Raw genomic sequence first — 25,375 nt, 5'->3', positions numbered from 1 at the left:
CATATTTCATCCCCATCGCGGTTGGTGGTGAAGAGGTTTATAAGCGATAATTTCCAACACCGAGACCATTGTCCGATATTGGCCGTTGCATATCAAGCATCGAAAACATCAAACATCCCTTTCTTTCCACGCTATTTGGTGGCTTTCCCACCGGCTCAGCGCCATCTGGCTCCAACCCAGCAGCTAAAAACTCCCTCGCTGGTCCTTGTACGTCTCCCCGACAAGAAGCAGAGTCCCCTGTGTCCCTGGCAAAGATACTTTAGAATAACCAGCATGGCGGAGCGCGAAAAGAAAAAGTCGATAGTGATTGTCGGCGGTGGCATCATCGGCTGCACAACTGCTTATTTCCTCACCCGTCATCCGAAATACAATCCAGACTTGCACTCGATCCATCTGCTCGAGGCTACCGGGATCGCCAGCGGTGCGTCGGGGAAAGCTGGTGGCCTGCTGGCTTTGTGGGCGTACCCGTCGTGCCTGGTGCCGCTCAGTTTCGGGCTCCACGCTGACCTCGCAAAGGAACACGGAGGTGAGCAGAGATGGGGCTACAGGGGCGTGGGTGTTGGGCAAGTCGAGTTGAAGGGGCGCCATGTTAGTAGCCAGGCGAAGGTGATGACCCACCAAGGCCCGGTGGACGGTGAAGCGACTGGCAACGCGTCGAGCAAAGGTGAGGATATCAGGGGAGTGCATCGGCCGGATGTCGCCAGCGACGGCAACGTCGATCCCACCCGCGTCAGCCTGCAGAAGCGCAGCAAGGAATCATACAACAATCTCCGGGGCATGGGACTGCCGGACGATCTTGACTGGCTGGCGGAAGAATGTGTCATGGGATACGACTCGATGGGCTCGCCCAGGGACACCGCGCAGGTCCACCCATACCAGTTTACCACGTCGATGGCGAAGCTTGCAGAGGAAAAGGGTGCCCGGGTTATCATGGGCAGCGTCAGCAGGATCCAGCCTGCGTCTCCGGAAGGCGGCGAGCATACAATTCAATACACCGACACCTCGACACACGAGGCAAAGTCCCTCCGCGCGACAGATGTTATCATCACCGCCGGCCCGTGGACGAAGACGGTCTGGCCAGGGTCCCCGATTGGCGCACTGCGCGCCCACAGCGTGACCATCCGCCCGTCGCGCCCCGTCAGCGCATACTGCCTGTTCACGTCGCTCTCGCTGCCCAAGAACTTCAAGGACGGAGCGAAATCGCGCGCCAGCCACGTCACGCCGGAGATCTATGCCCGGCCCAACAACGAAATCTACGCGTGCGGCGAGGGCGATCACCTGGTGGCCCTGCCCAAGTCGACGGCTGATGTGCAGGTCGACGACAGCCGCTGTCAGGACATCGTCGACTACTGCGCCAGCATCTCCGACGAGATGCGTGACGGCACCGTTCTGGTCCGCCAGGCGTGCTACTTACCGCAGGTCGAGACGGGAGGAGGCCCGTTAGTGGGCCCGACGCCCGTGAAGGGCGTCTATATGGCGGCGGGACATACTTGCTGGGGCATACAGAATGGGCCCGGCACGGGGAAGCTGATGAGCGAGTTCATCTTCGATGGGAAGGCGGTGAGCGCTAATGTGAATTCTTTAGATCCTAGGAAGGTGTTGAGATAGAGCTATGGACAAGTCGGGGGGGATCCGCCATCGGCCAACAAGTCCCGAAGACTCATGGGGAGCACATTACCCAACGTCTCTTGGATATCACCGCGGTAGACGACCTGATTTAGGGGATGCCTCCATGGTGTTGATACTCCCCGTCGTTGCATTGCCATAGAACTCACTCTTTGATGCCTCTGCTCGCAATTAATCCATCACTGAAACACCGAGCCATGTGCAACCCTCAAGCCTTCCAAGCACTCACCACCTGTACCACGTCCTCGTCTGCAACGACATGCCCCAGCCCGACTCTCTGCGGGATATGCTTGGCCGAGGCACCCCAGACCAGGGCGTACTTGAACGTCTCCTTCAGGGTGCGATGGATTTGATCACACACGTCCTCGATGGTACTGCCGCTGCGCACGATGAGGGCCTCGCCAAAGTCTGGATCCACGCCCTGGCGCTTGGTGTAGATGCGCATCAGGCGCAGCTCCTGCCAGCACCGCTCAACCACGTCTTGGACGCCCAGATCCAGCTCGCACGACATGACCACCGTGTGCGGCTCGCGGGCCAGCTCGTCCAGGTATTCGACGGTGACGCTGTCGATCTTGTTGTACACGTACAGGCACCGGATGTACTTGCGGTGGTCTTTCATGATGACGTCGATGAAGTCGTCGACTGTGGCGTTCTCGTCGCGCACCAGCACCTCGCAGTTCAGGAGCTTGTAGTCCCGCAGGATGTTGTACAGCATCTTCTCGTCCAGATACTTGGGCGGCGCCTGGAACGTGATCTTCATGCCGCCGGCTTTCTTGGCTTTCAGGTAGATATTAGGCGGTTCGCGGTTGAGCCGGATGCCCACGGCCTCGAGTTCGGCCTCGAGTAGAGCGCGTTGTTCTGCACGTTTAGTCGCGTCCAGGACCATCAGGATCAGGTCCGATGTCTGGAAGCTCGGGTCAATAACCACATAAAGAACTCAAGAGTGTTTTCGGCGCCAGACCTTCGCAGCACTGATGACCTGTCGCCCTCTACCTTTGCCTTCCGAGGCACCTTCGATGATACCGGGCAGATCCAGAATCTGGATCTCTGCACCGGCATACTCGAGCACACCGGGGATGGCGGTGAGTGTGGTGAAGGAGTATGCCGCCACCTCGGACTTGGTCTTGGTGATCTTGGACAGGAACGTAGATTTACCCACCGACGGGAAGCCGACCAGAGCTATTCGAGCGTCACCCGATTTGGAGACATCGAAACCGGTACCACCACCGGACCCGGCTCCGGCCGCAGGCTCCAGCAGCTGTGCTCGTAGCCGGGCGAGTTTACTAGTCGACAACGTCAGTCAATGTAATTGCATGCGAGCGGAATGTGCCGACTGGGAAACAGGAGAAGAAGCCCATGTCGTCCAGGAAAAGGGGCAAGGCTGGGAACTGGGCCAGGACATCCACCAACAGCAAATACTAGATATGCTGGTGCTTGACATTCTGTGTCCGTTTGGAACATCCACGTCTTCATTTCTCCTTTAAATCACAAAGCCATCGCAAGCCATTGTCCAGAACTCGGCTGAAGTATGCACAGCAACAGCGTGTACAGTCACGTGAACGCACGTGCCCAGATCTCGCGTTTCGTCTTCACAATCTCGTCTTCTTACTCCGTCTTCTCTCGCGATGGGTGCTTCGTCTTTAAGAACCAAATGCAAGACCTACCCTTTCAATAAACCGAGGTGATACTCTGAGGATCATTCTGTCAGAGTGCGCATATCCAGGACTCTCACACCATTTCAGCACGAACCTGTGGCTTTGTTTTCTGCAATCCAATCAGCACTGGACCAGGCCATATATGACAAGCTGCAGAAACCCACTCTGAGTTCGGGCCATTTCGGCCTCGATCCTGTAGCCAGAGTCAGATCCGAGACAGCTTTGCGCGAGACACAGCAACCCACTCCTTGATTTTCTCTGTGATGTTGACCATCTTGAAGGTGAGAAGCCGGACGCCCTGTAGAACAACAGCGTGGTAACACCCAGCCGACACCGGGAAGATTTGAAGCCACACAAAGAAAGAGGGATAGTCTCCTTTCTAAGCAGGCAGATACGCCTGATCCGACCCGACGTGTCTCAGAGAAGCGCAGGGAGACTCAGTTGGTGAGAGAGACCAAGGGCCAAGTTGAAAGATCGAGAATCGGCATATCGGAACAAGGTAATTCCGTCCCGTTGATGTCTTGGCTGGTTGAGCCTTGCGTCGTGACTCAAGACACACGCTTTCACCAAACAACATCTTCCTTTCATTTTTCCAACAACCACAACAACCAAACCACGAAGATGAGAACCAGAGAGATGATATAGGTGGTTGCAGCTGTCGCTGCGGCTACCAGGCAAACGCTCCAGAGGAGCCACGTGCCAAGACTTGTACGGCCAAGGACTGAACACTGAGCGGGTCTCCAGGTCCCTACGGGGATCTGAAGTGAATTCTTCAAGATGCCGGCCAAAAAGAAAGGGAAGAATCCCACAGCGCAGGCTCCGGTGCCTCCTCAACCACAGACACCCACATTGCCACCTCCATCTGAACAATCTCAGCGTAACTTCGAGGAAGAACTCGACGGTTACCCCGAAGTGCAATGTAACGAGTTCCTCGCCACAAAAGCAATTTATCCTGACGAGTTTCAGCGCATCCGGGGCAGGAAGGATGCCTGGAAGGTAAACTGGTCGCACCGCACCCTCAACATGACGCTTTCTGACACGACAACAGACTCAAGAGAACTTAGCTTTTCAGGTCAGGGTCTCACCTCTCGAAAGTCGTGACTATTTCGCCAAACTCATCTTCGAGTTTCCACGCGACTATCCGAAGGTGCTCCCCAAGATCAACATTGTCGAGGTTGGGCCTAAAGATCCTGACCTGAGAAAGCGAATCGAAGACATTATTGCCACCAACCTGAAGCAGAACCAAGGAAGTGAAGTCGTCTATGTGGTCAACACTGCCATCATGGATTTCCTGGACCAGACTTACTCAGACAAGGCCGCCAAGAAAACGCAGTTCAGCCTCGAGGAAGAGCGTGCCGCGCAAGAAGCTCTGGCCAAGAAACATCTGCAGGAGAAAGAAGAAAGTGCTCGCAGACAACAGGCAGAAGAAGCAGAGCAGAAAGAAAAGCTACTATATTCACAAGTCGAGAGCGAAAAACAACGTCGCCAAAAGTCTAATCTGTCTCGCACAGCCACTGGGGAAGATGGCGCGGTACTTTACGATGCCCCAGAAGAACAAACCCGGTTTGACCAGACCATGACCTGCAAGGATACAGTCACAAACACGCCATTCAAGTTCAAGGCAGTCTCGGGCAGAGTCGTCATTCTCAGACGGAAAGACAAGAAAATCACGATCGTCTCCCCTCGGGTGGACACCGAACGTGTTCAAGCCCCCCAGCTCCTCCTCAAGGATATCTACATTCCCGAGACGGCAAATACATCGGCTCACATGCAGAAATGTATGGAGATCGTTGAAGCAGACCTGGAATTCTCAAAGGAGCATCATCACGAGAATGTCGTCGACCTGATCAACTACAAGATTGAGCATATCACCCTTGACAATGGCACAGGCGAATGGACCCTAGCCGTTCTTTCCGAATTTGCTGATAAAGGCTCCCTTGATGACCTTCTCGAGCTTTCTGGGCCGCTCAATCCAGCGAAAGTCCGCACTTGGACTCGAGAACTCGTTGATGCTCTCGTCTTCTTCGACAAACATGGCTACGTTCATCCCGCAGTCCATGCTGGGAACGTCATGCTTTTCATGTCCCCAAACAGAGGAGTTACGGTCAAACTTGCTGACGGTTACGGGACAAAACTTCGAGAACTTGTTGACGCCGTCCGAGATAAGTCTGGTGCGAAGACAGAGAAGCTGCCTCTTTGGATCGCTCCCGAGCTAAACAATGAAGCGCCAGCACGAACAAACAAGACCTGTATATGGGATCTCGGCGTGATCGTGATGCAGATGGCCTTGGGCAAAGGAGTCAAGTCTAAATATACATCGCCCGCGGATGTGCTCGAGGACGTCGACTTTGAGTCCAGTGCTCAAGGACTGCTGCAAGAGATGTTTCGATCCAATCCGAACCGGCGCCCTTCAGCGTTTCACCTCTCCAGCAAAAAGATCTTCTTCGAGGAAAATGACAAACTCTTCCGAACACAGTCCCTAAATCCGCTCACTACTCCGGGCCGTGTGAGACGTTACAGTGATAGACCTGGAAATTCTAGGTATCGAAACGAATGGGAAGAATCTACCATGCTTGGAAAAGGTGGCTACGGTAAAGTCGTTCGTGCCAGAAACAAATTGGACGGGCAGTATTACGCCGTCAAAAAGATCAAGAGTGAGTCGACAAAGGAACTAGAAAGCATATTACGAGAGGTCACCCTGCTTGCGAAGCTCAACCATCCGAATATTGTCAGGTACTACAATGCCTGGTACGAGAGCGCATACGAACAAGTAGAAGACACAGCTCCGCGAGCAGTCCCTACCAGATCGATCCCTCAAACGGCTCCCTTAAGTTTGGGTCACGATTTTATGGAACCATCAGTTTATCGAAACCAGGGTGCAGAATACAGCGACTCTGACGATGGTAATCTGTTTGCTTATCAAGATCCACCTTCCATTGGTGCGGACGACGGCTTTGACGACGACCCATTTGAAAGTGATCCAGAGCCGGAGAGATCTGAGGAGCACGGATCGACTGATCCTTTCGAGCGTTCAGATGCCCCAGACTCTGACTCCCCGCAGGGTGTCAACCTCGACCCCTTCCGCAGTGAAGACTCGCCCCAAGCGCCCTCAAGCCACATTCGGTCACGCTCAATGCCACAGAACGAACCATCCGTCCTGTATATTCAAATGGAGCTTTGCGATGGCCGCACATTGCGTGATCGAATCAACGGAGGTCTGCCAAAAGATGTGGATGCTGGGTGGCGATTGTTTCGGCGCATACTTGAGGGACTGGCCTACATTCACAGCCATGGCGTGGTGCACAGAGATCTCAAACCCGAAAACATCTTTCTCGACTCACACGATACTCCGAAAATTGGTGATTTCGGTCTTGCTGGCTACGGACAAGCAACATCCAGGCCAGACCTCTCGCGGTCAAGGCCAGGGATGACTACTGTATCGTTCGATATTGGCACCGTCGGGTATATGCCCCCTGAGCTTGAACACACGGGAAGCAGCTACGACTCGCGTGCCGACATGTACTCCCTTGGAGTCACGTTCTTCGAAATGTGCTTCTCATTCAGCACCCAGACCGAACGAAGAATCTCCCTGGAAGTCAAGCTCAAGGAAAATCCACCACGCTTACCGCAGCTCTTCAAGGAAGAAAGCCATCAAAAACAAGGGGAAATAATTGCGCGGCTCATTGATCATGATCAAACTCGAAGACCAACTGCCCAGATGCTCCTCGACAGCGGCGTGATTCCTGAGCCACTAGAAGATGAGAAATTTCAACGCTACATTGACAGGATGGCGGCAGAAAACCCCGGTGAATACCGAGCGCTCATCACGAAACTCTTTGCAAACCCAAACAGCCCCGTTGCAAGCCTTGCCTGGGAGGACAAGTCGACAACAATGAGCACGGCCTCTGTCGACTCGATGCTTTGGATATCTACTTGCGACCAGCTGAAATCCATCTTTCGACGCCATGGCGCAGTTGAAGTCGGTCGGCAAAGCATCATCCCAAAGGCGGAGTTCTACCCACACGCCGCGACTTTTCTCGATTCTTCCGGCTTGGTTGTCCAGTTACCATATGATCTTACTCTCCCATTCGCTCGCACTCTTGGACAACAGCGTCCTTCGAATTCCAGTAAAACTTACTGCTTTGGCACGGTGTATCGGGCTTCTCCACCAGGTTCACAGCCGAGACAATTCCCTGAAGTTGACTTTGACTTCATATCTAACAGTGCCAAAGACTTGCCCTTGAAAGAGGCTGAAGTGTTGAAGGTGCTTGACGAGATTCTTACCGAGTTTCCTGCTCTTGCCGCACGCTGCTGGATAATCTACCTTAATCACGCCGACCTCCTCGACCTCATCCTCGACTTCTGCCGAATCAAGCCCGTTGAGGCTGCTGATGTCAAACGGGCTCTATCACATCTCAACACCCAGGGTCACGAATGGAAGCAAATACGTGAAGAGCTGCGCAGTCCCGCCATCAACATCCCAGAGACGTCTGTCACGGATCTCAAGCGGTTCAACTTCGACGGAGACTTGGAAAAGGTCCGCACAAAGCTGGCCAAGCTGTTTGGTGACTCCGACCACTTCAGCAAGGCGTTGCCGCTCCTGGGCCGCCTGGATGAGGTCACGAAGTACCTCCAACGCATGAACGTCCAGACACAGATCCTCATCGCGCCACTCAGCAACAACTCGGAGTATCTGTATCGGCGGTCGCTCCTCTTCCAGTGCGCGGACAGCGCTTCGCGGCGAGTTCTGGCCGTCGGCGGGCGGTACGACGCCCTGGTCCAAGAGTATCAGACCAAGTCTGATAAAGGCAATGCCCGTGCGGCGGGGTTTCGCCTTAACATAGTAGACCTCATCGGGTACGTTCGCAGCCAGATCTCCGCCCAAGCGAGCAAGTCGTCTAAGACGACAGCGACCGCCGCGGCGGAGTCGAAGCCAGTGGCTAGGAGATGTGACATCCTGGTCACCAGCTTCGACTCCAACGCGCTGAAGACTTCGTGCTTGGAGGTCTTGTCGTCGTTGTGGGCCGCCGGGCTCAAGGCCGAGCTCTCCGAGGAGTTCCACTCCTTGGAAGAGCTAGAGATGAGCTACGGCAGCCACAATGCCGGAGGATACTGGCTGGTGATCGTGAGGGGAGGGGCGCTCGGAGAGAGGAACTTGAAGGTCCGGGGCCCCTCCCGCTCTGAGGACGAGGTGAAGGCGGTGGAGTTGGTGAACTTTTTGCGGCTGAAGATGGCGAAGAGTAGATAGCTTGGGAGACGTCGTGTGCTTTGAACAATCAAGATACCCAGTTTCACAGATTCTGATGCTCGTGCTGTCCGTGTGAGGCGAGAGATGTTCTGTACAACGAGAGGCAATGCTCCCCTTAATAACCATATTCAATGTGCTGCTCCATACGGTGTGCTCCGCAGTAACTGTACGGTTGCGCATTAGGCGTCCAACCGCTGCCCCTGACGTCGCCGTCGATATTATTTCCTCGAGGCCACATGTCCCCCCCACAAGAAATGTGTTCTCCAAACCCAATCAATACCAATGGCGACTGAGTCGAGGTGAGGCTCAGAAGTAGCCATCAGGCAGGATGTTGAGCTATGCGAGCGGGTCTGTGGTTCTCTGGCGACTTCGCATCTTTGTTTTCACCCTTCTCTCAGTTTACTCTTTAGTTGCACACGCTTCGAACGATACCTTGCTATGGGGTCCCTACCGGCCAAACCTCTACTTTGGGGTCCGACCACGAGTTCCCAACAGCCTGTTGACCGGTTTGCTATGGGCCAACACCGACAACTATGGCACCGCCCAGCTCAATTTCCGTCACACCTGCGAGCAGCATGAGGGAATGGCCGGTTATGGCTGGGAAGAGTATGATGTTCGAAAGGGAGGAAGACAAGTTATACACGACACGGGGAACCAGATTGATTTGACTATTGATTTTGTGAAGACTCCTGGCGGAGAACATGGCGGGAACTGGGCTGCGAGGATAAAGGGCGTCCCAAGAGAAGATGCGCCCGCTACCCTGGTCACGACTTTGATCTTCTATGCTGGCATGGAAGGACTGGGTGAGCTCGCATTCACGAACACGGACGAGGAAGATGAACTGGTGACCCTGCATGGCGAGACAACTGAGCTTGGGCAATTCGACATTTCCTTCGAAGATTCGTCGGAGAACCTCTTGCCATACAAAACACACCCGGCGTGGGATTCCAAGCCACTCGACAGGCCGCTTCTGTGCAGCCTGCAAATACCGCCGGATGCCATCTGGCAAGCCAAGAACATTGTTTTCGCAAGCATGAAGTCCGAGATCGATGGTCTCGTACAGCAGCATGGCCAAGAGAACATGCCACCTCCGTGGCAGGCCTTCTCTATCCCGCGGCAGCCTGGTCCGGGGAATTTCCACATGGTCCAGAAGATATTTGTTGGCGCTTTTGAGACCGATATCCAATTCAAATCTGTCTCTGGCCCTGCGGTGTCGTCGGAATCTCTCACGAAATCCATCTCGGGTTCCTCGACTGAATTCAAAAAGAAGTTCAAAGAGGTCTTCAAACCGTTGCCGCCGTTTACCAAACCTATCTACACCGACTTCTCCGCGTCCATGTTCTCCAATTTGTTCGGCGGAATTGGATACTTCTATGGGGATTCCCTGGTTGACAGATCTTATGCTCCAGAATACGACGAGGACAACGAAGGATTCTGGGACGAAACTGCGGCTGCACGCGCACGAGCGGAGATTGTCAAGGATCCTCCCGCCGAGCTCTTCACCAGCGTGCCCTCCAGACCTTTCTTCCCCCGTGGGTTCTTATGGGACGAGGGGTTCCATCTCATCCCCATCGCGGACTGGGATCTTGACGTTACGATCGACATCGTCAAGTCATGGTTCAACCTCATGGATCAGGACGGGTGGATTGCTCGCGAGCAGATCCTCGGCGCTGAAGCACGGAGCAAAGTGCCTCCAGAATTCCAAGTCCAATACCCGCACTACGCCAACCCACCCACGCTCTTCCTCATCATCGACATTCTGATGGACAAAATGTCCAGTCCCACACACGCTACGTCCAAAAGTCACATCGAAAGTGAGCTCCGGACCCTGTACCCCTTGCTCAAACGCCAGTACTACTGGTTTCGCCGCACGCAATTTGGGGACATCAAATCCTACGATCGCGAGGCTTATTCCACCAAAGAAGCATATCGATGGCGTGGACGGACACCACAACACATCCTCCCTTCTGGACTTGACGACTACCCGCGCCCTCAACCTCCTCATCCGGGCGAACTCCACACCGATCTCATCTCGTGGGTGGGCATGATGTCGCGTGTTCTCGTGCGTTTGTCCACTTTGCTTTCCGAGGCCGACGACATCCCCGACTTTACGTCGCAACACAAAGCCATACTCCGCAACATCGACGACCTCCACTGGTCAAAGGAACACAAATGCTACTGCGACGCCACCATCGACGACTACGAAGATTCCGTGCACGTCTGTCACAAGGGCTACATTTCCCTCTTCCCCTTCATGACCGGCCTCCTACCACCCACCCACCCTCACCTACCCGACGTGCTCGACCTGATCTCATCGCCCTCGGAGCTGTGGTCCCCTTACGGGATCCGCTCCCTCTCCAAATCCGACGCCTTCTACGGCACGGACGAGAACTACTGGCGCTCTCCAATCTGGGTCAACATGAACTACCTCATCCTCAAATCGCTCCTCGATCTCGTCCGATCCACCGACCCCGCCCCGCCAGTCAAGGTGAAGACCCAAGCCATCAAGATCTACACCGACCTGCGCAAGAACTTGGTTGAGACCGTGTTCAACGAGTGGGACCGCACCGGCTTCGCCTGGGAGCAGTATAACCCGGAGACAGGCGAGGGCCAGCGCACGCAGCACTTCACCGGCTGGACGAGTCTGGTCGTGGTCATCATGAGGATGCCCGACCTAAGTAATTCCGGCGGCGAAGGGATCCAGCACGGCGAACTATGAAAGATCATTCGCGCGATCCGCACTTCGTGTCAGGTTGGTTTCATGTATGGGCGTCGAGAGAAAAAGCAAGTTACAATAAAATGAGCGTCGCGAATGGGATAAAAGCGCAAAAAGGAATGCAGTAAATATATCTATATAGATACATCTGAAATAGAAATGGGAGTTACGAGGAAGTGGCACCACATGCACGTCAAAAGCGTCTCTCTTGTTATTGTCTTTTTGTATTTGATGAATCTCTTAATGCCAACGCGGATTCAATCTTCGTCCTCGTCGTCGCTACCGTACGCCACAAGTGGTCCGGCTGATGCAGCAGGTTTTGACGCCCGGGTAGACCCTGCGCCCGCGGTATATCCCTTCAGAGCCACCAGCGTCGAACCGGACAAGATGCCGTTCTGCGGGGCTTGACCATTGCTACTCCCTTCCTGGCCTGCTTGTGATGTAGGCGCTTCTGGAGCCGCAGTATGTCTTTCCGTGGACGAACCCTGCTGCTCCGGGCCAGCTTCCGGGCCAGGAGGAGCCTCCAGCAACCCCCTCTCGCCCAACTTCTGCCCTTCGAGCTCTCTCTGCTGTTGTTGCGTGGACCAAATCGCCTCCGGCGCCTCATATCCTTCCAGTCCATAGCTGCTCTCGATGCGCCTCTGGTCCCTCTCCTCTCTCGTCTCGCGTCCTTCGATCTCCCTGACCGTTCTCGCACCCAGCGCCCGCCGGACGGCCTCAGCGGCTTGCTCTTCGATCCGGGCGGCCTCTCGCTTCTGGCTGAGCGGATTCGGATCCACCGTGGCCCATCGAACGTTCAATACCTCATTGTGGTCCAGCGCCTGGTGAGCCATGGCTTCTTTCGCAAACTGGCTGTTCGCCTCGTTGACGTACGTGACGAAAGCGACGCCGCGGTTGGTGAGAACGCGGATGCGTTCAATCTCCCCCCATTCTTGGAAATGCCGTGCCACGACCTCCTCGATATCGTCCGTCACATGGATCTTCCCCACATATAGCGTGCGATTCTGCCTCATGAAACTTCCCACACCACCCATGTCGTCTCGGTAGTCGCTGTGTTTGTCCCGCCCAAAGCAGTCGACGTTCGGATTGAACACGTCGTATATCGTGGGTAGTCGATGGAGGTATTGGCATTCATGGCCCTTCGGACATAGTCCTCTCGCGAAGAATAGGCAGAAGTAGCTCCCCGGCGTCTTATCTGCTGCCGTCCATCCAGAGTCGTTCCGGATGTTGCACCGCGAAGGGGCTGCATGGGTGGTCAAGTAAGAATCCTCTCGATCGCCACCAGACCACTTGTTGTACCAGATGTTGAACACCGTCCCCGTTTGCGGAGGTGGCTCGGATTTGATCGTCGAGGGGTCAACTTGAGGCCGCGCCGGGCGGCGCTTGCGGCGAATCAGTTTTGTCTTTTTGGCCGGAGGCTCTTCGATCGAGGCGAGAGACGTTTCATTGTTCGTCTGCGTGACAGCGGTGCTGGTTGGGTCGGTGGCGAGCTCTGCTTCTGCTGGGGACGCTGAACGTTTTCGAGACGGAGAACGGGGTGTGAGCGTCGTGCGGGCGTGGACGACTTCAGCCATGGTCTACGAGTTGACCAGAAAGTGAGAAATTGAAGAGAGGTGCTGCGGAACCACTTATGGCATCTCGAAAGCCGAATATGAAATGCGCAACGACGCATTTTCCAGTTGCGCGGGAAATTTCATTTCGCCTTTCGCTTATATGATCCGACCTATTACCTCAGCGGAGCATTACGCACCCCAAGCGCGATTTCACATCCGGATGTGAATTTTGACTCTATGGAGTTAGAATACTCGGTAGACATATATCGTTCATCCTCTCAATCAGCTGCTCCTATCTTACGATCGACTAAGGAATCCGAACATCTATGCTACTGCCCTGACGGAGTTCCATCACTTTCTCGGGGAGTCAGCCTTCACCTTCAGTTCTACTAGCCGCTGTGGCCATGGACAAGAGGGCAGTGACTCCAACTTATTTTTGATGAGAGAGTATTCGGAAAGCTCGACGGTCTTGGCTTATGTCTCTCGCGCTTAGGCGCGGCTTGAAGATGGCGTCTTCTCCTCCCAAAGACCCTTTGATCATGATCATCGGGGCAACTGGCACCGGCAAGTCAAAGGTGAATTCTACCCTCGACGGAAAGAAATGGATATCTGTGTGCGTGAGAGAGAGAGAGAGAAAACTAATCGCCATGAAAATAGTTGGCTGTGGAGTTAGCCACTCGATTCAACGGCGAAGTCATCAATTGTGACGCTATGCAAATGTACAAGGGGCTTCCGATCATCACCAACAAGATCCCAGAGAATGAACAGAATGGGATCCCCCACCACCTGCTCGACTTCATCGGTCTCAAGGAGAAGCTCTGGACGGTGCAGCAGTTTGTTAAGGAGAGCTCGCGCGTTATCGATGAGATTCGAGCCAGGGGCCGACTGCCAATAGTGGTGGGCGGGACGATTTACTATACGTTTTCCTTGCTCTTCGAGGACGCCATTCTTACTCCTCACCGCAGCGAGCACCAGTCAGAGCCTGATGTAAAAGCCAGTGACGAAGATTTTCCCATCCTGTCGGCTTCTACCGAGGAGATCTTTGCGAAACTCCAGGAAGTTGATCCCGAGATGGCGAAGAGGTGGCATCCAAATGACCGAAACAAGATCCGACGGTCTCTCCAGATATATCTCCAGAGTGGTAGAAAAGCTTCTGACATCTACGCCGAACAGCGTCAAGCTTCGCTCTATGATGGCAATGGAGTTACGATTCACGGTGCCGATGTGCATGATCGAAAAATGAATCTACGTTACCCAAGTTTGCTCTTGTGGTTGGAAGCCGAGGATGCCGTGTTGAAGCAGAGACTCAATGACCGAGTTGACACCATGGTGGCAACCGGACTGTGCGGCGAGGTGTTGCAAATGGCAGAGTTGGAAGAGGAGTTGAGGCAAGAGGCAAAGCCGCTCGACTTGGCCGGCGGTATCTGGGGATCGATTGGCTATAAAGAAATGAAACTTTGGCTTGAAGCGCATCAAGCGGTGGATCGCGATCCTGCCAAACTAACGGAAGCGGAGCAGGACGGTATAGACGCGGTCAAGGCGAGCACCAGACGCTACGCTAAGCGTCAGAACCGGTTCGTTCGAATTCGTCTGGCAAAAGCTCTCAAGGCTGCAGGAAGGCTGGATCTGCTTTTCCTTCTCGACTGCACTGATCTGATCCGCTGGGATATCGCCGTGGCAGAACCAGCGCAAGCACTTGTGGACGCATTCCTCAACGGAGACGAGCTGCCCAAACCGAGCTCGCTCTCGACCATGGCGGAGAGAGTACTTTCACAGATCGAGGAGGATGATGGCGTTGATTCCCGCGAAGCCAGGACTTGCCCGGTGTGCCAAAAGACACTAATGACTGGGAAAGAATGGAGAGGTCATCTTGCTAGTCGCAGCCACAAGAAACTGGCCGCCTGGCACCGCAACCGCGAGTCCGTGCCATTCGGGCAAATTGACGAGAGCCAGCAAGTACCCGTATCGACTTCTCCAGGCTGATGTTTGGACCAACGTGATTTAACCATACTGGAGCCTGACGGTGGCACGATGACTACCATCAAAAGACTGTTCACGGAGGTTCAGATGCCTCCAGGCCGGTGTCGCCTCTCAGCTCCAGCAAATGTTGCTGGTGAGATTGGAGGCCGGTGGTCCGCCACTCGACAAAAGCCGAGGACAAGATGTCGCCGTGCCCTGACTCTTCGACCTTGAGGACCTCCAGTACAGGGTACTTTTCTCGCTTTCGGACCCGCCAAACTCCGTCAGAAGTGATGGTAGTTTTAAGCCCTGTTTCGAAGTCAGCAAGGTCCGCCGCATAGTCAACCATGTGCTCACACTCCAGGAAGCTTGCGGCGAAGTTGATGCAGGTTTGTCCGTCCCACAAACCCCTGCCCTTCAACTTGATATTGTCTGGAATATTCTGCACGTTCAACTCTTCAAGACGTTCCAATATACCTTGCTGAGTTCGATATCCAACAATGATCTTGGGTACTCCGAGCAGGAACGATTGTGCCCAAAATTTCAGGAGTTTCCTCTCATATTTGATATGCTCTCTCTCGTTAGTGATGGTGGCTGTCGTCTTGAGCTCTACCCAGTCGATCGGCTGCGATTTGTCTTCCGGCTTGAAGGCCATGACGGCGTCCACTTCTCCACCGAGAATCATCTTAACCTTCCCGAAGCCAGTCCGGACGATGGAGCAATATTGAGCGTAGTTGCTCACTATCAGATCTTCTCGGGATTCAATGTACTCTCGAGAAGTTTCAGGCCATGAGGCTGGCATCAGGGAGACAGTCTCGAACTTGTATCCCCAGAAGCTCATGAGGTCTTGGGACATTGCTCCCGGTCGTCCCGCAGATGAATACTGTTGTTCGCGAGAGGAAATTTTCTTGGTGTGATTTTCCTCGATAAAGAGGGTGCCTTGGAATAAGGTGACATTCATTTCCCAGTCATCCAACTTGGAGAAGGGAACTATCATCAACTGTCGAGGCGATGAGCGAGTCTTTGGCAGTTATATCAAGCACTTCACACCTTGGTCATCATTCCTCTCCATGTCACAACGTCGATTTCCGTTTTGGAGCCCTTCTCTTTCTCGTACGCTATGATCGCTTCCAGGAGACCATCCAGATGGTCATCGTCAGAATCATCGAGTTGCCGGAACGTCTCAAACCCTTTGCTGAGATCGCAGGGCAGTGCAGGTGGGTAGTAGTAACGCAGGCTCGAGGCGTCAAGCCGAAAGTTATGGTCTTCGTCATAGGAAAAGTATGCGATTTCCTGAATCTCTCTCAGATCGCGTTATCAAGATGTATTGGAGCCCACGTACGCGTGGCCTTCGAATTGCCGCATTCAAACCCGTGAAACGAGCCACTGGCTCGACATTGAAGTTGTGTTTTTGAGCCATTACCGCGGCCCAGTTGTCACCGAAGCCTCCTTAGGAATCATATCGTCCGGCACTGCGGTTTGTGAAAGATCCTGCCACAGGGTAGAACGAATATCCCAGCCACTATGCCCGAACACCGACAGAAAGAATGAGCGGAAAGGGCTACATTGATGGAAACTAGAATCACGTGAGAGCGCGATCCATTCGCGCCCCGTAGTGAAATCGACGTCACGTCTTATCGACAAGAACAGTAGACGCGTCGAGCGATTTGGGTTAGCACCAGGGGGCTCCTGTGAGCTCTCTGGACCACATGAAACAAACTCACCGTTGAATCGTTTCTCCACCTTCTGAACGTCCGTGACGTCTTAGGTACCTGCCCAATATACATACCTCTTCTAGTAGGATATGGCGGGCAACAAAAGGGCTTTGAGCCAAGTAGATGGCAATGCTGCCCAAACACAGCCACCTTCCAAACGAGCATCACAACAATCAGCAGCAGGGGAAGAAAATGAGACTGGTGGCTATGCGAGTATGAAGAAGCTCGAACTTTCCCAGCTGCTTCAAGAACGCAATTTGCCGTGCAATGGCAGTAAAGACGTGCTCGTGCGACGACTTGAGGAATCTGACCGGAGCCGCACTTCTGTGACTGCATCAGAGCTTACATCCAGAGAGGTGCGTCTGAAACATTCAAAGAGGATGCTTATTGCATTATGTGCTGACTTTGAAAGGGCTCTGCCGCTGCACAATCCGCTGGACGTTGGTTCAAGTACACAACGCTCTGCAGACCGTTGAAGGACATTGCGGCAGAGAAATGGGCAGGTAACCTGGATGATGGTACCCCTGAAGAATTCATTCAAGAGAAGGATGAAGAGTACAATGAACAATACGATGAAGAAAAAGGCGACGCGGAGGTGACAGCTGGGGCCACCAGCGAGGATGGTCAACGCAAATCCCACTGTGGCAGAAAGGGTTGTATTTGCAAGCGCCCTGCCTCTGAGCTTCCTGAGCATCGGTGGATACTTACAACCATGGGGTATCAGGAGGTAGCTCGCTTACAATGGCAGGTGCGCGTTCGAGATCAAGATGAGGTTGAGGAGTACTTTGGCTCTGATTACAATGCCTATGGGTTTCAAGAAGTGATGGAAAACCAGGTGAGTCCAGCTTTGGAAGCGATGGCTCCTTGCGGCTTTTGCTGAGCCTTCCATGGTTAGCTTCTATCTTTCAACAGCGAGTTCTCCGAACGCGAGACGGCCTTCGCGCCTGCGAGGTTGTGGTCAATAATTGAAGGGTTCGCCTGGCTTCTCAACGACCCGCTACCCTGGTTCCATAGTGACGACCCCGGTACGACGTTGGAGAGGCTTCAAATGATAGGAGGCGCTGTCTTCGCGACCCTGAACATTTTCGAAAAGACAGGACTGCTGGGCGCCGACTCGCCGGTGAAAAACATTGGGCTCGTGCTGGGTGTTCTGTACAACAACACTCGAGAGTGGCCAGGCGACCTTGGCGTGTCCGAACTAAGCTGGCGTGGGGCCATGATCAGAGAAGCTCTACAGCATGGCATTGAGGTCAAGGGACAACCCTATGGCATTGAAACGCTGCTCGATAAGGATGGCGTGTACGGGACACAATCCAGCAAAGGAGACATGAAGTGGAAAAGGTTTGATTGGGCCAAAAAGGCAAGTCTGGCATAATCCACGCGCACAAGTGTCATTTACTGACGATACCACAGTTCAGGGCATTCTCCAAGAAGCACAAGAGTGGATCTACGATTGGTGGCCAGCACTACGTCCTGGCATCCGCAATGGAAGTGGCTGTGATGGACATGGCCTCCAGTTTGTTGTTGTTCTCTGAAGTCTTGGCAATGGTTATCCAGGGTGCAGTCAGATCACGATGAGAGTACATATACTACTTGCTTCCAGGGTGGGGAATCTGCATGTCAATGTCCCTGGCCCTGTACTTTCTTTCTCCTTTCCATTGCAGCAAAAAAAAAGGGCATGTCCAGCAGCGTGCTGCTACTTAACTGCCTCTCCCCTGGCAGACGAACTAAGCTCAGTTTATCGAACCTGCGAATCTCTCATTTTGACCTTGACGTTGATGTTGGATTGGAACATTAACCACCGATTCTCGGTCTTCCACTCGCTGAGTAAGTCGAAATCGAGATGGCGGACGAGCTGCGGGACGAATTTCGACATCTCCATCAAGGCAACATTCAGGCCTTGACAGGCTCGGGGACCGACTCCAAACTTCACCGTGCCCCATCAGCGCCTCATTTCATCTGTTGGGAAACCCAGGAACTTACGGGTATGTAATAGCGGTTCATGGCCGTGGTATCACCCTCGAGCCAGCGCTCTGGCCGGAAGACATCGGCGTCAGGACCGAAGACGTCCTTGTTGTAGTGGGCGACCCAATTGTTGATGCCGACCACTGCTCCTTCAGGGAAGTATGTTCCAGCGATCATCGCACCACCCTTGGGGACAACGCGAAACAATGGCAGCCTGGGAACGAGGTAAGTGACGCTGAATGGAGGATGGAAATCCCATCTTACCCGGTGCCAGGATACAGTCTCTGTCCTTCTTTTATCACCGCCTGACAGTAAGGCATCTGCTGGGACTCATGGAATGAAATGGGATCCGAAATTGACCCTGTTTTCACCATGTCGTCGATCTCTTTGCGCACCTTGTCAAGACACCGCCGATTCTTCAACAGAAAATATATGATGGCGGACAGAGTGATCCACGTGGTATCAGCGCCCGCCACGATATTGCCAAAGGCTCCAATGAGAACATCCCAGTCGGAGAAATTGGCGGGATCCCTCTGCTGACCGGCCAGAAACTGGGCAAGCATGTCCTTTCTGTCGAACTTCTCTCCTCCCTCCTTCCGTTGTGCGATACGCTGCAGGGTGTAGGAGATGGTATAGTCTACTTTACCTGTGCCCGGCCCGGCGAGCCAGTTGACGATTTTGAATAAGGTTGGGTGCAATTCCGGATAGACCCCGACGAAAGCCGCATAGGACATCCGTTGACGCAGACTCTCGCAGATGCCTCCGATGTCTTCACCCTTGACAAGGAACCCAAAACGTTCGGAGAACTGAATGTCGTCAGCGAATCCCGCCGGCGTTCAGAGCTTTCGGAAGAGCACACCGTTATGTGACCTTGGCAATCGAACGCCCAACAAGAAAACCAGTGAGTCAGGTCGACGGTCTCGCCTGACTTGGCGAAGGTCTTGAGCTTTTCGATCAGGAGCTCTCCACATTCATCGATCAATGGCTCGAATGCGAGTATCGACGACATGGAGAAGGCCTGTGCGTAGTTACGGCGGAATCGAGCAGCATCCTTGTTGTCTGGCGTGCTGAAATTGGTGGTGGTACCAGGAGGACAAGACGGCCCATACCAGCTCGACTTGACCCAGGGATTGGAGATGGTGTAGATGGTTCTGATAGCCTCAGGGTCATCGATGCTGTACGAGTTGGGCTCGAGGCGCACGATTTTGCCTATACCAAATCATATCAGAGGCATGATGGCCGATTAGAGGGCGTACAACCACACACCATATTTCCTATGCAAGGCGATGTTCACTTGCTCAAAATCCCCTCTGACCAGGGCCTTCAGATACCACAGACGGGTGAAACGTGCGAGCCATGGTCCGGGGGCAGCGGGGAGCCTGCTGGTCGCAGACCAGAAGCAGAAGTACAGCAACCACGCCAGAAATAAGGCCGACAGGCCAATCAAGGCTGAGACTCTGTACATGTCAACGGTAAGTCCAGGAGAATCAATTCCGTTTCTTTCCCTCAATCTTTCTGACTTCGATCTCCTCCCCAGAGAAGGATCGGGCCGTCGGGCGGTACATATATAACCTACCTCGTACGTTGGAGGAGATAGGCGTTAGTCCGGGCGACTGGCGGATTTGTGGAGGAGGAACTGCAGGACGCCCATCCTGGCAGGTCCTTTCTCTACCTCTCCAAATCCCTCTGCAGTAGTGTCCTCGATCTCGGCCGCATTTCTGTTCGCTGGTGGTGATGGCATGAGGGATGCAAGCCCTTCGGGCAGACTTTCCCTCGCTGAAGCATTCGGCCGCCGCCTAAGGTTGCAGCTGACGCGCTACGGCTGCGGCGGCTTCATGCACGTCCGGAAGACCAACTACGAAGTGTCTCCCCTAGACTGGCTCTAAGCAACACGGCAGCCACTCGGAAGGACATCATCTTACCTCCCCGTCTGGTCTGCATGGAGGGGCCCCTAAAACGTGGCAGCCCCACGAAGAACTCACGGCGGACTTGCATCCCTTTGCAGTCGGCATGTGCAGAGCAGACCACGTTCAGGAGGTACCTACACTCCACAAACACCCGGCTCGAAAACACATCTCGAGGCTTGGAATCCGAACCTGACTGGCGCTTTGGGTGGCTAGGTTGTTCCCTCCAATGATTCATATGCTGATGGACCGTCCGTCGCCCACCATTCAACACCCACACTCCAGATCATATCCATTATGGCCAACCCCAGCGCTGAGCAGGACGAGGCGCACAGCCCCGCCTCCGGTGACAGTGATGTCGGAGAGGAGGTAACCATACTCGTGGATGAAGAGGTAAATTCTCCCTTTCGAAGATCGCCTTCGAACAAGGCCTGGCTAATGGGTAATCCAGGCAACAGAGCGCGACTCAGCATATGGAGATGAGATGTAACTCGTCTTTTCGTGGCGTCGAGAAGGACATGCTCGACTAACCTGATCAGATCTGCCTATACGGCGTCCCTTACGTCGTCGGTGAATACGTTCATGATGCAATACGGCCGTATTTATCACACGTTTCGGGATCAGAAGAGCAGTTCGTCTCACCGATATGTTTCTCCTTGTGGATTGCGATAATAAAATCTTTTCAGACATGTTGCCCAGCGACGAGCAGGAATTCAAGAGGCTGGATCTCCATCACGCATTGATGCTTTGGCTTCTCGGGAGTCGCCTTCATTTTGCTCCCATCGGATCACAACCCCAGAGAGTGCTTGATCTCGGTACGGGGACAGGCAACTGGGCCCTCGATTTTGGCAAGTTGGGAATCTCCATTGTCGTCCCAGGTGTCTGACAATACTCGCCCAGCCGATCAGTATCCCACGGCAGAAGTCATTGGAACCGACCTCACTCCTATACAGCCGAATTTCGTGCCCCCGAATCTGAAATTCATCATTGACGATTTTGAGGAGGAATGGGCATACGAGCACGTACCATTTGATTATGTTCATGGGCGATACCTGGCGTCTTCTGTTCGAGATTGGCCGCGCCTGGTGCAACAATCTTTTCAGTATGTTACATTGGTCTTGTTCTGTTGATATAGCTCCACGGCCTTCAATACATCAATATGAGGTGGCTTACCGCAAGCACGCAAATATATCCATGGGTACTGACGAAGTGGATACTCCAGGAACCTGAAGCCCGGCGGGTGGGCTGAGTTCCAAGACTGGGACACGAAGATGTATTCAAAGGATGATTCGTTGCCTGAAGAATCAGCCCTCTACAAATTTCATCACTACACCTGTGGCCGCCGGACTGCCGCAGGCTACGATTCTCAGCCTGGTCCAAAGCTCGAGGGTTGGCTTCGAGATGCCGGCTTCATCAATGTACATGTGGTGAAACTACCTATTCCGCTGGGCACGTGGCCTAAGGACACCACATACGTGAGTGAGATGTGCCCATGGCGCAGGCATTTGCTGACCCAGTGAGCTATCCATCTGCAGAAGCAAGTTGGAATCTGCAATTACCTTCAGTTCCAAGCGGGCATGGAAGGCATTGCAATTGGGTGCCTCGTGAGGACTGAGCCCGACCCATGGTCGATTGAAGAGGTGCAGGCGTTGCTCGCCGAGGCGAGGAGAGACATGAGGAACCCGAAGATTCACGGGCAGTATGACTTGTAAGTAGGAGTCTGCACGGGATTGAACAAGCCTTCTTCATCACACCTTCTGACCGTGATGGCTACTAACTGACTTTGCACATAGTTATGTTGTGTATGGACAGAAACCCCCGTTAGCTGAGGGTTGATCCTGGCGTTGCTAACCGTTTGATATCACGAGGGAGACTCGTCCTCCTGGAAAAGCCTGCTGGGAGTTCATGATGCTATGCCCGATATGCCCAAGTGAAACATGTATCCTGTATCGTATATTATTACAGAGTCGACAACTGACCGATCTCATACTGTAGATTACGGTGGATCATTCGCTTGGCATCCACGAAGTAAATTCAAGGCCCAGAACACTGTGAACACTCTGTAACTTTTCACCTCCTTTTTGCTGCTCCTAGTTTCTTCGTGTGTGTTTTTCTTTTTTGGAGGAGGTTCTTGGGAGACTGGTTCATTCAACATCCATGACATGGGCCTCAAGATGATGTCAAGTTACGACCAGCTGTTGGTGTAAGAACTTGGTACGTCCGGTGTCACTCACATTGCCCCGTCAACTCGCATCGCAACCCCCATCGAGGAAATGAGCAACAGGCTTCATAATGCCGTGCTCGGGCTTTCCAACATCATCCTCATTGCCGCCCTGGTGATCTTTGCAAAGGGATTCTTCCCCCACAAAGCCTTCTTGCCGGGGCTGGCGACATGGCCCGCTGCCACAGCCGCCACGGGCGTTGCTCGGTCGTCCCCCTTTGACCGCGTCATCTTTATGGTCGTCGACGCCCTACGGAGCGACTTCGTCTACGGGAACACCTCGAGCTTCACTTTCACCCAGAGTCTCATCCGGTCGGGCGCGGCCGTCCCGTTCACCGGCCATGCCAGTGCGCCCACCATCACCATGCCGCGCGTCAAAGCCATCACGACCGGCTCCGTGCCCAGCTTCGTGGACCTGATCCTGAACTTCGCCGAGTCGGACACGACGTCGACCCTCCGCGACCAAGACACCTGGCTGGCCCAGTTGCGCGCCAAAGACGGCGGCGGTGGCAACCTCGTCATGTACGGCGACGACACGTGGCTGCGCCTGTTTCCGGGCTTCTTCGCGCGCGCCGACGGCACGACCAGCTTCTTCGTCTCCGACTTCACCGAGGTCGACAACAACGTTACCCGGCACATCCCTGCCGAGCTGGCGAACCGGGACTGGTCGGCCATGACCCTCCATTTCTTGGGCCTGGACCACATCGGGCACAAGACGGGGCCCAAGGGACCGAGGATGCCCGCCAAACAGGCCGAGATGGACGGCATCGTCAGGGACATCTATGAGAAATTGGAGAGCTACGACCACCTCCAGTCGTGCTTGTTGGTCCTGCTGGGCGACCATGGCATGAACGAGGGTGGAAACCACGGCGCGTCCTCCCCGGGAGAAGTCTCCACGGCTCTCACATTCATCTCTCCCAAGTTCAAGTCAGCCTTCGAAGGGCAATCTTGCCCCGTCGACGACGCGGTGGACTACCATTACTACGACACGGTCGAACAATCCGACATCGTCCCCACGCTTGCGGCCCTGCTGGGATTTCCAATCCCGCTCAACAACCTCGGGGTCATCGTGCCGCGACTGCTGGAGCTCTGGACCCAGCCTCACGACCAGTACGCTTTACTCTACCGCAATGCGGAGCAGATTCTGCGCATTGCACAGGCGACATTCCCCAAGGAGTTCAGTCAGGTGTCCCCGTCGACTGAAGAAGAATGCTCGATCACCGACGGAGAGGACGCCGAAGTCCTCGCCTGTCTGTGGCGGCATGTCGCAACCGAGCATCAAGCGGTCCGCACTGACCAGCCCCATCTTGTTCCACCGACCACGCATCTCAAATCCTTTCTGTACAAAGCCCAAACCCTCCTCAGTGGCACGGCCAGTAACTACGACCTGACCAGCATGCAGGTCGGCATCGGCCTCAGCACGCTGGCACTGGCCCTCTGCATACCCAGCTTCATACAGGGTGCTCTAGGCGCCGGTGTGGACGGGGTGATCCTGGTCGTCATCATGCTCGCCTACGCCGTCACCATGTTCGCCAGCAGCTACGTCGAGGAAGAACATCAGTTCTGGTACTGGACCCTTGCTGGCTACCTCTTCATTCTGCACTGCCGGGACAGCAGGTTCAAGATGACCGACGCCGGGGGAACACGTGCTCGTCGTCCTATATTGGAAGGGCCGACGATGGGCACCGCGATCGCGTACCTCCTGTTTGGCGTGGCCCGGCGCTGGCGACAGACGGGGCAGAAGTATGCCGGCGAGGCCGACATCCTCGGCGAAGTCATCACGCCCAACGCCTGGCTGCTCTGGGCGCTCGTCATGCTCGCGTACGCGGTGCCCTCGCGCAACCTGAGCCGGCGCGCCGGCGTGTGGATGGGCTCGCCGCAGATGGGCGTCCTGCCGGCTCTGGTGTCCATCTCGGCGTTCCTGTTCAAAATCGCCTTCACGGCCGCCGACGCGCCCGAGCTGCTCGCCTCCTTCCCACTGCTCGACCCGCTCGTCGGCTTCGTCGCCGCCTATCCGCTGGTCAGCATGGCCCGCGTGGTCTTCCTGGGCCTGGCCCACCTGCTTGCCTGCGCCGTGTACTACGAGGCGCCGTGGACGAGCGCCGCCCATGTGCGCCGCTTCCTGCCGGCCTTGCAGGACGTGCTCTCGCTGTTCCTCATCACTCAGTCGCGCACCGTCTACGTGCCGCTGTTCCTCTTCTTCCACCTGCAGCTGCACCTGCTGCGGCAACGTGGCCGGCCGCGCTCCGTCGGCGAGATCACCGTCCTGGGCCTCTTGTTTCAGTACGCCTCGTTCTTCACCTTCGGCAGCACCAACTCCATCGCCACCATCGACCTGTCGAACGCGTACAACGGTGTCAGCGGCTACAACGTGGCCGCCGTGGGGATGCTCACGTTCATCAGCAACTGGGTCGGCCCCATCTGGTGGGCCTTTGCCATATGCCAACTGTTCAGCACGGTCCAGCTCACCGGTGGTGATGCTGCTGCTGGTACTGCTGCGAGGAGTAGCAGTTCTTTTCTCTTCACGGCGTTGGCAACGTTTTCTTGTATTCATGCCCTGGCGGTCATGTTGGCCTGTATGGTACTGCGCGAACACCTCTTCATCTGGACCGTGTTCTCCCCCAAGTATCTCTACACGGCGGCCTGGGTCGTGGGCCAGCACACCCTCGTCAATGCAGTTTGTGTCGGGTCGCTGCTGCAGCCGTGGCGGCGGACAAGGCGCGATCCGACAGAACCATCTGGCACTTCAAACATAAACAAATAGATCTATAGCATATTTTTTGGGGGCGCAAAACACTCGCTCTCCCTCGGCC

General features: G+C 54.6%; 11 protein-coding genes across 11 annotated transcripts; 7 read left to right on the top strand and 4 right to left on the bottom strand.

Moving 5' to 3' along the window:
* Positions 1–273: 273 nt before the first annotated feature.
* Positions 274–1,608, top strand: AYL99_03524 (hypothetical protein; the record flags this gene model as incomplete). The annotated part of the gene is made up of 1 exon (XM_018835040.1): positions 274–1,608. The coding sequence occupies one exon, from the start codon at positions 274–276 to the stop codon at positions 1,606–1,608; it is 1,335 nt and encodes a 444-aa protein (XP_018694690.1).
* A 226-nt stretch (positions 1,609–1,834) lies between these two features.
* On the bottom strand, positions 1,835–3,555 carry AYL99_03523 (hypothetical protein; the record flags this gene model as incomplete). Its single annotated transcript, XM_018835039.1, has 6 exons — positions 1,835–2,530; positions 2,588–2,909; positions 3,291–3,315; positions 3,376–3,390; positions 3,446–3,474; positions 3,527–3,555. 6 exons carry the CDS (start codon positions 3,553–3,555, stop codon positions 1,835–1,837), a joined length of 1,116 nt encoding a protein of 371 aa, XP_018694689.1.
* A 503-nt stretch (positions 3,556–4,058) lies between these two features.
* On the top strand, positions 4,059–8,529 carry AYL99_03522 (hypothetical protein; the record flags this gene model as incomplete). The annotated part of the gene is made up of 2 exons (XM_018835038.1): positions 4,059–4,277; positions 4,330–8,529. The coding sequence occupies 2 exons, from the start codon at positions 4,059–4,061 to the stop codon at positions 8,527–8,529; spliced, it is 4,419 nt and encodes a 1,472-aa protein (XP_018694688.1).
* Positions 8,530–8,857: 328 nt separating this feature from the next.
* On the top strand, positions 8,858–11,248 carry AYL99_03521 (hypothetical protein; the record flags this gene model as incomplete). Its single annotated transcript, XM_018835037.1, has 1 exon — positions 8,858–11,248. The coding sequence occupies one exon, from the start codon at positions 8,858–8,860 to the stop codon at positions 11,246–11,248; it is 2,391 nt and encodes a 796-aa protein (XP_018694687.1).
* Positions 11,249–11,502: 254 nt separating this feature from the next.
* Positions 11,503–12,819, bottom strand: AYL99_03520 (hypothetical protein; the record flags this gene model as incomplete). Its single annotated transcript, XM_018835036.1, has 1 exon — positions 11,503–12,819. One exon carries the CDS (start codon positions 12,817–12,819, stop codon positions 11,503–11,505), a length of 1,317 nt encoding a protein of 438 aa, XP_018694686.1.
* A 485-nt stretch (positions 12,820–13,304) lies between these two features.
* Positions 13,305–14,781, top strand: AYL99_03519 (tRNA dimethylallyltransferase; the record flags this gene model as incomplete). The annotated part of the gene is made up of 2 exons (XM_018835035.1): positions 13,305–13,373; positions 13,456–14,781. The coding sequence occupies 2 exons, from the start codon at positions 13,305–13,307 to the stop codon at positions 14,779–14,781; spliced, it is 1,395 nt and encodes a 464-aa protein (XP_018694685.1).
* Positions 14,782–14,851: 70 nt separating this feature from the next.
* On the bottom strand, positions 14,852–16,177 carry AYL99_03518 (hypothetical protein; the record flags this gene model as incomplete). Its single annotated transcript, XM_018835034.1, has 3 exons — positions 14,852–15,757; positions 15,808–16,050; positions 16,100–16,177. 3 exons carry the CDS (start codon positions 16,175–16,177, stop codon positions 14,852–14,854), a joined length of 1,227 nt encoding a protein of 408 aa, XP_018694684.1.
* Positions 16,178–16,561: 384 nt separating this feature from the next.
* Positions 16,562–18,050, top strand: AYL99_03517 (hypothetical protein; the record flags this gene model as incomplete). The annotated part of the gene is made up of 4 exons (XM_018835033.1): positions 16,562–16,828; positions 16,885–17,307; positions 17,368–17,813; positions 17,891–18,050. The coding sequence occupies 4 exons, from the start codon at positions 16,562–16,564 to the stop codon at positions 18,048–18,050; spliced, it is 1,296 nt and encodes a 431-aa protein (XP_018694683.1).
* A 160-nt stretch (positions 18,051–18,210) lies between these two features.
* On the bottom strand, positions 18,211–19,902 carry AYL99_03516 (hypothetical protein; the record flags this gene model as incomplete). Its single annotated transcript, XM_018835032.1, has 5 exons — positions 18,211–18,399; positions 18,456–18,651; positions 18,702–19,243; positions 19,297–19,646; positions 19,704–19,902. 5 exons carry the CDS (start codon positions 19,900–19,902, stop codon positions 18,211–18,213), a joined length of 1,476 nt encoding a protein of 491 aa, XP_018694682.1.
* Positions 19,903–20,638: 736 nt separating this feature from the next.
* Positions 20,639–22,053, top strand: AYL99_03515 (hypothetical protein; the record flags this gene model as incomplete). Its single annotated transcript, XM_018835031.1, has 7 exons — positions 20,639–20,734; positions 20,793–20,827; positions 20,881–20,972; positions 21,028–21,156; positions 21,242–21,443; positions 21,564–21,816; positions 21,877–22,053. The coding sequence occupies 7 exons, from the start codon at positions 20,639–20,641 to the stop codon at positions 22,051–22,053; spliced, it is 984 nt and encodes a 327-aa protein (XP_018694681.1).
* A 561-nt stretch (positions 22,054–22,614) lies between these two features.
* AYL99_03514 (hypothetical protein) lies at positions 22,615–25,326 on the top strand (the record flags this gene model as incomplete). The annotated part of the gene is made up of 1 exon (XM_018835030.1): positions 22,615–25,326. The coding sequence occupies one exon, from the start codon at positions 22,615–22,617 to the stop codon at positions 25,324–25,326; it is 2,712 nt and encodes a 903-aa protein (XP_018694680.1).
* Positions 25,327–25,375: the final 49 nt, after the last annotated feature.

The sequence above is a fragment of the Fonsecaea erecta genome (assembly GCF_001651985.1).
Source record: "Fonsecaea erecta strain CBS 125763 chromosome Unknown Scaff3, whole genome shotgun sequence".
Lineage (NCBI taxonomy): Eukaryota > Fungi > Ascomycota > Eurotiomycetes > Chaetothyriales > Herpotrichiellaceae > Fonsecaea > Fonsecaea erecta.
The sequence above is the reverse complement of the archived record's forward strand: the minus strand, read 5'-3'. Positions and strand labels throughout refer to the sequence as shown.